Below are 11,846 nucleotides of genomic sequence, written 5' to 3' on the forward strand. Positions count from 1 at the left end.
CAGAAGTATTGACGCATATATTTCCTATCAGATTCGTACCTAAAACGTTCGAACCCAAAATATTTTGTGTAACATCAGATGTAATTTTTGAATGATTTTTGCCCCAAACTACTCTCTGTAGTTTCTCTATATAATATATGAAACTTCTGTTTCAGTAACTAAATATCATATCAGTCACCTTTGGGAAATCTTGTTGCATTTGTCAAAGCTATGTTTCATGATAGAAGAGCTTTACTGAAAGTTTACCATATTATAGCAAAATAAATAATAGAATAAAGGTCTAGTTCTTGCTTATTAACCTAAACAACAACAACAAAAAAAACAACATGAAAAATACATTAATGAAAACAAAATCACTTTGCTTTCTTGTGACTGTATGACTGACATCCTTTATTTTAAACATTCAACATGTTTTATAATTCTCACTAGTCACAGCACTGAAATGCAAAATCAACTTGGTTCCCAGCAGTAAATTTACTAAACAGAGAAAAAACTAAATGATCAATAATTATGAAAAAGAAAACAATAGTCATCTTAAATTTACCATAATTAATTCATGAACAATCAAAAATGATTTTTAATTTACCTCTACTTCAATTTTGTATTATTTTTATTTAATACCCTACAATATTATGTTTAGGAATTCTTACATCTTATATAATAATTGTATTACTTATACATGTATCTTGTTAGTAAAAATACTTAACACTTAAATGAATGATTGGAACCTGTCAGTGAGGCTGGCCAACATTATACTAGTCCAGTAGCTTTAGGAATAGGCTATATGTCAGGTAGCAAGACACCTCACCACCACCCCAGACACTTCACCCCTCAAATTTTGAAGACACTTCACCCCTTAAGACACTTCACCCCCCAAAATCAGTAAGACACTTCACCCCTCATCCAATTTTTTTCTATAAAGTAAATAAAACAAGTTGGTCAACAACAAAATGCTTATATATGTTTATATTTATTATATGTCATTGAAGTAGGTAAACCAGGGTTTCAATATATGTACATAATGTAATGAATAGTATATGACTGTTACCCAATAAACAATAAGTTAGCCTATATATACTGTAATACCCTGGTCCATAGTAACTTTAATAGAGTCAGATAGAACCTAACTTTAAAGCTTTATTGTATTTTTATTTCTTGTCTAATGTGTTTATATCTTGGTGGATAACAAGTTTATATCCATGGCTTTATAATTGCTAGGTATTTAACTTAAATCAGTTTATTGTGTGCATGTAGTACCTATAAATGCAGAATAATATAATTTACTTCCTGGTTTAAGCAGCCATGTTTGTATACATCCTGTTGCATTGCATTGTGGGTAGTTGCTTAGCAACTGCAGCTTCCTTTTATTGTTTACTTGTCAATGTAGAGATGTCAAGCAACTTTCATCAACAATTTAAAACTGTTAACCCCTTTAAAAGGAAATTTGAGGTTTTAATCTTTTGTATTAATTATATTTTTATTAAATAAGACTAATAATTATTGATATATTGGTAATTTTAATATTTAAATTCTCATTTGTTTCCAGTGACTGTGAGCTTCACAGTTCCACATTATTTTATGTGAAGCTGGGTTCACATGATTTTATGTGAAGTTGGCAAACTTCACAAGTTGTGAAATGTGAACTTCCACACTTTTTTGTGTGAAGTCTGAGTAGTATATAAACTGCTGTGAGCTCATTTTCGAGGACACACACGCAAAACAACTTGCTTAGTACAAGTATAAATTTTGTTTGAGAAACAACAATCTTTAAGGTACTTTAACTTATTTTGGTGAATATTTTCTACAAGTCTTTACTTAGAAGTAACATTTTGATAAGTAATATTTTAAGTAATTTTAAGCTTACAATTTTATTGTTTAAAAGTAGCAGTTTTACAAGGCTTACTGACAGTACTGAATGGTTATTTAAGTTTATCTGCCTTATATTTCTGAATTAGTGACTTTGTTGAATGTAATCAAGTCTGAGAGAGAAAGTGACTGTTTTGTAAATGGAATAATAGTGATGTATTGTTTACATAGATTGTTCTTGTATAAAATATAATTGCGATTGACTGTTGAAAGAGAAACGATATATGTGTTTATTAAATGAATAAATTGAAGTTTTAAGTTTTATCACAAGTCTTAGTTTTTCGATTGCATCACATGAATTATCACAAGAATTAGGGTTTTAAAAGGAAACCAACAGCAGTGGAAGCTGATCAAGATAGCTACCCATAACAGATATTGTCCATTATTACCCAAGTTCGGAATCCAAGGCTCGAGCTACCAATTGTGATCGACTGACGTCCGTGTCTCAATAGCGTAACACTAAATTTATGGTGGCAGCGGTGGGATTCAAACTTCCTTGAATCCAGCGATACGAACCAACGTTTTTCCAAGATGTCATCAGACGATAGGCCAATCATTAATGGGGATGAGATGTTAACACATGAGGTTGATGAGGAAATAACGTTTCGCTTCCCAGTGACCAACCCTGGCACCCCACATGATTCAGTAGATCATGTGCCGTCTACGTCATATGAAAGTGACATACAGCATGATGTCAACATTGATAATGATGGTGTGAATAGTATTCCCCTTAATCAAAGGAAGCATGATGAGGGAGACAGTACTTTATTGGAAATTGGTCAGGTAGTCAATGATATGGCTGGAGTTTTAAAAGATGTTGTAAAAGAGTTACAAATTTTGAGACAGCCAACTGTAAACAAAGAAATCTATCCTAGCCAAGATTTGAATAACAGACACAGGCCGGCTACTGACACATACAGCCAGAATACTACAACAGGATGCCCTACATCAATGGACAGGCAGTATAGCAACAGAGGTATCCAAAATGGAAGACAGACATTTACTTCATATGGTGATCATGCTTACAGTAATATATCCTATAGTAATAATAGGGCCTTGCCTTATCATGATGAAGGTTACAGTCGTGATTCATTTAGAACTAGCCGGCATGAAAGATTTCCAGATAGGTCAACGCCACAGAATACTAATGATTCAACATCATACTATAGTTTTCAGCAGTCATCAAGGCAAGGTCAAGTAAATGTGAAGATTCCGCCTTTCACGGGAAAAGAAGACTGGGCAGTGTGGCACGCACGATTTGAGGCAATAGCTGCACGGTATAGATGGAGCATAGATGATAGGCTTGACCAGCTTCTTCCGCGCATTGAGGGACAGGCAGCACAGTTTGTTTTCTCACAGTTGCAGCCGAATGTATTGCATAATTATTATGCTCTTGTGTCTGAGATAAACAGTAGGTACCGTATTATCGAAACACCCAGGTCCTTTGCAGCTAAGTTTAGCAGAAGAGTGCAAAAACATGGCGAGACAGCTGAAGAATTTGCGTCTGATTTAAAGAAGCTTTATGACAAGGCTCATGGTTACAGAGATACAAGAACAAGAAATGAAGATCTTACAAGGCGTTTCCTAGATGGCCTACTAGACGAGGAAATAAGATTTCAAGTAGAATACCATAAAGAGCCTAATACTATAGATGAGGCAGTATTTCATGTAGTAAACATGATTCAAACAAGAAATGCTCATAAGAGTTATTTTGACCAGAAAAACAGGAGGAGTGCGAGACAAGTAGTATGCGACAATGAAAATTATGGTGATGAAATTGAATGCTACGAAGAGAAAATTAGGTCAAGTTGGGCGAGTTCAAGTCAAGGGAGAAGAGAGCAAAATAATTTCAACAACAATAAAGGGGTACATAAGAGCGAAAGAGACACCCAGACAGTTTCGATGCAGCATCTACTTGAAAGATTAGAAAAGCTTGAGAGCACTCAAAAGCAGAAAAATGAATGTAATGTGAATAACCAAGGTATGACCAATAACCGAAGTCTCGGCAGAAACAGAGAATGTTATAATTGTCATGAAATAGGCCATTTTGCTAGAGAGTGCCCAAAGAAGAGGGTCAACAGAGATAAAAATTCAGCACAAACTGGCCAGAGTGTATCAAGTCAAACAACAAAATTATCGGCTGAAGCTTTAAACTTCAGGGGACCAGCTCTCGCGGCCAGAGGGAGGTCCAATTAGAGAGTGAGGGCCAAGGTGGAGGGAACTGTGCAGATGAGGTTAAGGAGGCTGAGGTAGACAAGGAAGAAAGGGGACCAGTAGAAGTTCTTGTTGCGGTAGAAAAGGAAAGAGGACTGTCAAGTGGGGTCTATGTGAAAGGCAAGGTTGAAAATGTACCTGTGCTTTTTACCACTGATACAGGGGCCTCTAGAACTATCATTTCTACCAGGGTTTTTCATAAGATTGAAGAAAGTGCTCGTCCTAGGCTCAAGAAGGCGGGATGCCTTAAAGGAGCCGGCGGTAAGCCCATAAAGGAACTGGGTAAGGCTGAGTTTGCCTTAAAGTTAGAATCCCATGAGGTTGTCTGTGAAGCCATAGTGGCGGAGATAGAGGATGACGCTCTATTGGGATATGATGTTCTTATGGGTGGTAAAAAGGGACCTGCTGACATTCTTCTGAGTAAGGGGAAAATACTTCTAGATGGTCATGAAATTCCTTGTTTACAGATAGGAAGAAACCCAAAGCAAAGGAAGGTAGTCATGGCTGATGACTTCTGTGTTCCTGCTCAGTCTGAGGCAGTGGTAGATGTCTACGTTGAGCGCATAGAAGATGACGATGCTGATGGGAAAGCAGACTTCCTTGTTGAGCCTACCAAACATTTTAAAGAGACTTACAACCTTATGATGGCCTCCACTTTAATCAATATCAACCATTCTGCAACATGCAAGGTCAGACTGATGAATCCTAGCCTTGCTGAAACAGTTCTCAGACAAAATGCTGAAATTGGATATGCAGATAGAATAGAAGGTATAGTTAGTGTCATTCAAGAGAAAGAATATACTGGAGAAGATGAAAACCCTGAGTCTGTACGCCAAGTTGCAGAAAGAACTATTCTTACTAACCTCCCAGACACACTTGCTAGAGCCTCAGAAGAAGATGTTCCAGACCATTTGAAGAAATTGTTCAAAGATAGTTCAGAAAATCTAAGCCATGAAAAGAAGGGTTATATAGCTGGTCTCTTAGTAAAATATCAAGACTCTTTTTCTAAGAGTGAATGGGACATTGGCCTCACGAATATCACTGAGCATGAAATAAACACTGGAGATGCACCCCCCATCAAACAAAGACCCAGACGTGTCCCCTTGGCCCATGCTGAGGAAGAGAAAAAGGCAATTGAGAGCATGTTAAACATGGGAGTTATAAGGGAGAGCACATCGGCCTGGGCTTCACCAATTGTGCTTGTCCGAAAGAAATCTGGTGCGATCAGGCCATGCGTTGATTATCGCCGCGTAAATGCCCTTGTAAAGCCAGATGGATACCCATTACCAAGAGTTCAAGACTGTTTAGATGCAGTAGCTGGTGCAAAGTATTTCAGCAGTTTTGACCTCACAAGTGGTTATTTTCAAATCCCATTAAAGGAGAAGGACATTGCTAAAAGTGCTTTCGTGTGTAAGTTCGGGCACTTTGAAATGACTCGAATGCCATTCGGACTCAACAACGCAGCCAGTACCTTCCAGCGTACTATGGAAATAGCTCTTAAAGGCCTACAATGGGTAACCTGCCTTATATACATTGACGATATTATTGTATATGGGTCGAATTTTACAGAGCATGTGCAGCGCGTAGATGAGGTCCTTAGCAGAATCAAGGGTGCGGGTTTGAAACTGAAGCCAGCAAAATGTAGTCTACTCCAGACAGAAGTTATTTTCTTGGGACACATTGTTTCAAAAGAAGGTGTTAGGCCGGATCCAACTAACATAGCCAAGATAGTTCAATGGCCTCGACCGCAGACAGCTAAGCATGTAAAACAGTTTGTGGCTACGGGTTCCTACTATCGAAGATTTGTTCGAGATTTTGCAAAACGTGCGAGACCATTAGTAGAATTAACAAAGAAAGATCAGCCCTTTGTGTGGTCAGAAGAGTGCGAATCTGCCTTTAAGGACCTTAAACAGGCCTTGATAAGCCCAGATATCATGGGGTACCCAATAAATAAAGGGGGTTTTATTCTTGATGTAGACGCTTCGGGGGTTGGTATCGGGGCAGTTTGCAGCCAGATACAAGACGGCCGAGAAAGAGTGATCGCTTATGCAAGTCGTGCTTTAAACAAAGCCGAAAGAAATTATTGCATAACTGAGAAAGAGCTTTTGGCTGTGGTCTTTTTCATCCAATACTTCCGCCAGTACCTTCTAGGTAGGCGCTTCTTGGTCAGAAGTGACCACCAAGCTTTAGTTTGGTTGTTTCGTCTGAAAGAGCCAAATGGTAAAGTAGCTAGATGGTTAGAGATTCTAGCACCTTATGATTTTGCTATTGAGTATCGCCCTGGAATAAAGCAAGGGCACTGTGACGCCCTATCCCGTTGTGAAACCCCGAAGGATTGTACATGCCATGAGGTAGACACCAGTGAGCCCCTTAAGTGTGGTCCTTGCAAAAAGTGTAGGAAGAGAGCAGAAGATATGATGCTTGCAGACAATGTCCCAGGTTTAAGCCCCACATCAGAGGTAAAGCAGACAAGAGCTATTGAAGCACAAGATAGCGCTGTCCCAGGGTCTTCTCAACATCCAGACCATGACGCGACACACGAAAAGGCATGGCTTGCTATAGCCTCCCCTCAAGAACTGGTAGAAAAACAGAAAGAAGATCCCGACATTGGTCCAATCCTTAGCGCCAAGAAGTCCGGGAATAAACCCTCTAGCGAGGACATGGTCACAGAGAGCCAAGCAACCAGACATTATTGGATTCAATGGGATAATCTAATTCTTCAAGACGGGGTCCTGTACAAAACTTTCAAGAAACTTAATGGGACAGGTGAACATAAGCAACTTGTAGTGCCAAGAGTATTAAAACGTGATGTCATGTACCAAATGCACTCAACACTTCTCTCTGGTCACCTTGGAACAAAGAAAACTGCCGAAAAAGTCAAGCAGCATTTCTACTGGTACAATTTAAAGGAAGACATAAACCAATTTATTAGAACTTGTGACACGTGTGCAATGGACAAGCTTCCATATAAAACTCCAAGAGCACCTATGGGTCATCTGAAAAGTGGAGCCCCATGGGACACCCTTGCAATTGACTATATGGGACCTTTGCCTATAACACCAAGAGGTAACAGGTATGTGCTTGTGTTGACCGACCACTTTACAAAGTATGTAGAAGTCTTAGCTGTACCTAAGCAATCAACAGAAGAGTGTGCTACCAGAATAGCAAACGATTTCAATGCCAGATGGGGCATCCCATTGACTATCCATGGCGCCCAAGGATCATCTTTCGAAAGCAGGAGCTCTGTCATTTGTTCGAAATCAGGAAGACTCGCACTAGTGTCCGACAACCCCATGGAAAATTTCAAACTGAGCGATGATTTAACCGGACCTTGGTTAAGATGATCAAAGCTTATTTGACAGATTCGCAGGATGATTGGGATGTTCACCTAGGATGTTTGGCTGGGGCATATAGAGCAACACCGAACGAATCAATAAAGCTGACACCCAACCTTCTTAGTTTTGGCCGAGAGGTACACCTCCCTGGATATGTAATGTATGACTATACAAGCCTCCAAAGCAGTGATGTGCCAAGTTATGGTGAACATATTGAGAAGATTGAAGGCCAGATGTGACGTGCCCATAATGTGCCTAGAAGATATATGAAAGCCAGTACCAAGCGAAGCAAGGAGCTCTATGACACTAAGACTTCATCTAAAATTACAAAGCAGGGGACATAATTTGGTGTCGTCATGAATCGCGAAAAGTTGGCGTTTGTCAGAAACTTGAGAAAATCTATGACGGCCCTTATATGGTTAAATCGAAAACTTCGCCATTTAACTTTTTGATTCAGATAAATAAAGATGGTCAAGAAAAGCTTGTTCATCACGACAAGTTAAAGCCGTATGAAGGAACCTCACCGCCTAAGTGGATAATCAAAGCAAAGAAAAATTTATCGAAGCAATAGTTCAAATATTGATGTTTAAATTGACATTTTATTGTCTGTGTTATAATGAAAATTGTATTGAACGATGGACATTGTTGAATCAAAACAAGTGTGCTTTGTAAATTATAGAAGACAATGTATTTATAAACATGTGTGCTTTGCAAATTTTATAAAGAAAAAACAATGTATTTATTAATAGTGAAACTGTATGACTTTGTACGTATTCAATGTAGTGCGAGTGTGCAAGATAGTGATATCAATTTGTGAAGAAAGATGCAAATTAAACATTCAACAAAGTACTGTATAATTTGACCGAAGTACTGTATAATTTGATAGTGTCAAACTGTAAATCAACACGTATATTATGTGTTAACATATATTCAGGATATCACCTTTTACAAGCCTAGAAACTGTCAGTGGGTCTTTTATCACAAACAAACTTATTATATACTAAATAGTATATATAATTTTCAGTAAGGATTGTTTCCATTTTGTGTCATTACAGGGCGAGATGAGTCTGACAGACAAGGGAGTAAAGAAGGGTAGGCTGTACTCATGTATACATTGTGAGAAGGCTGGCAAGTCGTATCGAGAGGCGAGGTACAGAGTTGTGGGGCACATATTGAAGCACCATTTGTCCTTGGACCAGACACCCTTTTATTGTAGTCTGTGTATGTTCCGGTGCTTGACAGCAGATGCTCTCCAGAAGCATGTCACAGGTTATAAGAGGCATCAACTTATGGCTGGGGGTGAGCAGGTTAACCACAGTAACTTTTTAGTGCAGAATAAGGTGGCGAAACCTATTTGTGAAGGCACTGACTACCGGCAACTGAGCCTCAGGGAGCAGTTTTCATCTTCGACGTCTGCTGAAGACCCACTTAACAGAACAGACGAGTTCTTATTAAACGACTTTGATGCTCTTGATGAACAAGTTCAGGCTGAATTTCACTCATCAGCAGTCAATCGTGACCTTGTGAACAACTCAACCAGTGGTCAAAGTCTTAACCAGGTCGGTGCTCAGGGTCTTATCAATGTACAAGTGACGCCTGACGTTCTCGCTCAGCTGATGCAGCAGAAGCAGGTCAACCAACCACAACAGGCTCAAACACAGGTGAACCAAGGCAGTCAGATGTTCATACCCCCACCACCAATTCAACGACAATTGCAGGTACCTCTGGCTCCACACACTCAAACGTCTGGTTCACTTTTGAATATGCTACAAGTACCAGGTCAGTCAAATTACAACAACCATAACAACAACTCTTCAAGCAGTACACCACTTTTGGATGAATTACGGAACACGGTCATTTCCTTTCCGACACCAGACAGAACTACTACCAAACAGAGAAAACAGACACCGAAATCATCAAGGCTCAATACACCTAAGGGAAGCCCACCTGAAGATATCATGAACCAGCTTTTAGGGGACCTACCAGACTCCCCTGCGTTTTCGGCATTAGAACCTGGCCAGGTGGGTAAACAAAACAAAGTCCCAGCCATGTCTGTGCGTACAAAGTCTGTACAAACTGAACCTGTGCAAGAGCCAGAGCCAAAGAGGCCACGTAGAGACGAGGATCCAGAAAACAGGACAGCATTATTAGCAGCCCTTGGAAAAATTACGGCCGCAATAGATTGGAACAGCAGAGCAGTCAGGAATCAGGACAGAACTATCTCCCAAGTAGTTGATGCACTGTCTAAATTGGAGAAATCAGTGTCATGCATTGCCGATGGACTCAAAAAGAAAGATTCGTATAACAGGGGCAAGGAAAATTTAGACAGCCCAAACAAAAAAGTGCTGAAATCAATAGTAAAGAAGAAATAAACTTGACATTACAACAACTGATTCATTATTAACAAAAAACCAAGGAACAGGAACTGAGACAATTTTGAATATTTTAAAACATAAATCGATTAACCTCATTTGAAAATTAATTAGAACTCGTTAAACGATTTAAAGTGAAATGAATAAAGTGAAAAAAAACTGAAACATTTAATACATATCGCGTAATACATCAAGAAGATGAACATATGAACATTAAGAAATTAATTTTTATTAATACACAAGTTGAAATTATTGTGATGAACGTTTAAATATTAGATACGCGTTGTGATAGTTAAGTGGAAAGTGATGTGAAATGACAGTGCTTTAAATAGTGATATTTATAATGGAACTGTGACATTTGTTTATATTATCCAGAATTGATCAGATATCTTAGATGAGAAGAGACTGTTGTGTAAAGTTTACTTTGAGTATTTATGATGTGATACAGACACTGACATTTTAATTGAAGTTTAATATGAATTAGAGAAATGAACAGTTGAAAAGTTATATTATTTATGAATTTCGTGCTATTGTTGAAATATTGGAATGTGTTTAAGCAAAACTTATGTTGAGAAATTAGTGGTTTTTTGAAATCGTTTCATGTTGTTCAATTTTTAAATATTTTAAGGTGCTCACGCATTTTCATGTTTAAGGTGGTTCTACACATGCTTTATTGTAACTATAGAAAGTAATACGAAATAATATTGACAGGTGAATTATTTTTTTAAATATTTTATGTCAGATGGAACTTTGACATTATAAGAGGGGGGTAATGTAATACCCTGGTCCATAGTAACTTTAATAGAGTCAGATAGAACCTAACTTTAAAGCTTTATTGTATTTTTATTTCTTGTCTAATGTGTTTATAACTTGGTGGATAACAAGTTTATATCCATGGCTTTATAATTGCTAGGTATTTAACTTAAATCAGTTTATTGTGTGCATGTAGTACCTATAAATGCAGAATAATATAATTTACTTCCTGGTTTAAGCAGCCATGTTTGTATACATCCTGTTGCATTGCATTGTGGGTAGTTGCTTAGCAACTGCAGCTTCCTTTTATTGTTTACTTGTCAATGCAGAGATGTCAAGCAACTTTCATCAACAATTTAAAACTGTTAACCCCTTTAAAAGGAAATTTGAGGTTTTAATCTTTTGTATTAATTATATTTTTATTAAATAAGACTAATAATTATTGATATATTGGTAATTTTAATATTTAAATTCTCATTTGTTTCCAGTGACTGTGAGCTTCACAGTTCCACATTATTTTGTGTGAAGCTGGGTTCACATGATTTTATGTGAAGTTGGCAAACTTCACAAGTTGTGAAATGTGAACTTCCACACTTTTTTGTGTGAAGTCTGAGTAGTATATAAACTGCTGTGAGCTCATTTTCGAGGACACACACGCAAAACAACTTGCTTAGTACAAGTATAAATTTTGTTTGAGAAACAACAATCTTTAAGGTACTTTAACTTATTTTGGTGAATATTTTCTACAAGTCTTTACTTAAAAGTAACATTTTGATAAGTAATATTTTAAGTAATTTTAAGCTTACAATTTTATTGTTTAAAAGTTGCAGTTTTACAAGGCTTACTGACAGTACTGAATGGTTATTTAAGTCTATCTGCCTTATATTTCTGAATTAGTGACTTTGTTGAATGTAATCAAGTCTGAGAGAGAAAGTGACTGTTTTGTAAATGGAATAATAGTGATGTATTGTTCACATAGATTGTTCTTGTATAAAATATAATTGCGATTGACTGTTGAAAGAGAAACGATATATGTGTTTATTAAATGAATAAATTGAAGTTTTAAGTTTTATCACAAGTCTTAGTTTTTCGATTGCATCACATGAATTATCACAAGAATTAGGGTTTTAAAAGGAAACCAACAGCAGTGGAAGCTGATCAAGATAGCTACCCATAACAGATATTGTCCATTATTACCCAAGTTCGGAATCCAAGGCTCGAGCTACCAATTGTGATCGACTGACGTCCGTGTCTCAATAGCGTAACAATACTTTAATAAGTGCATACATGTAGTCTATAACTGGTT

The 11,846-nt window shown here is 37.6% G+C and overlaps 1 protein-coding gene across 1 annotated transcript; it reads left to right on the forward strand.

Moving 5' to 3' along the window:
- Positions 1-1,074: 1,074 nt before the first annotated feature.
- Positions 1,075-11,284, forward strand: LOC132737546 (uncharacterized). Its single transcript, XM_060724847.1, has 2 exons — positions 1,075-1,772; positions 8,471-11,284. Exon 2 carries the CDS (start codon positions 8,477-8,479, stop codon positions 9,785-9,787), a length of 1,311 nt encoding a protein of 436 aa, XP_060580830.1. The 5' UTR covers positions 1,075-1,772; positions 8,471-8,476; the 3' UTR covers positions 9,788-11,284.
- Positions 11,285-11,846: the final 562 nt, after the last annotated feature.

This window comes from Ruditapes philippinarum, unplaced genomic scaffold (genome assembly GCF_026571515.1).
Source record: "Ruditapes philippinarum isolate M1 unplaced genomic scaffold, ASM2657151v2 ctg17921_1_1_1_1, whole genome shotgun sequence".
Taxonomy (NCBI): domain Eukaryota; kingdom Metazoa; phylum Mollusca; class Bivalvia; order Venerida; family Veneridae; genus Ruditapes; species Ruditapes philippinarum.

What these genes read in the sequence shown, in the direction of transcription:
- LOC132737546 (XM_060724847.1), top strand. Translation starts at nt 8,477, where the DNA reads ATGAGTCTGACAGACAAGGGAGTAAAGAAGGGTAGGCTGTACTCATGT.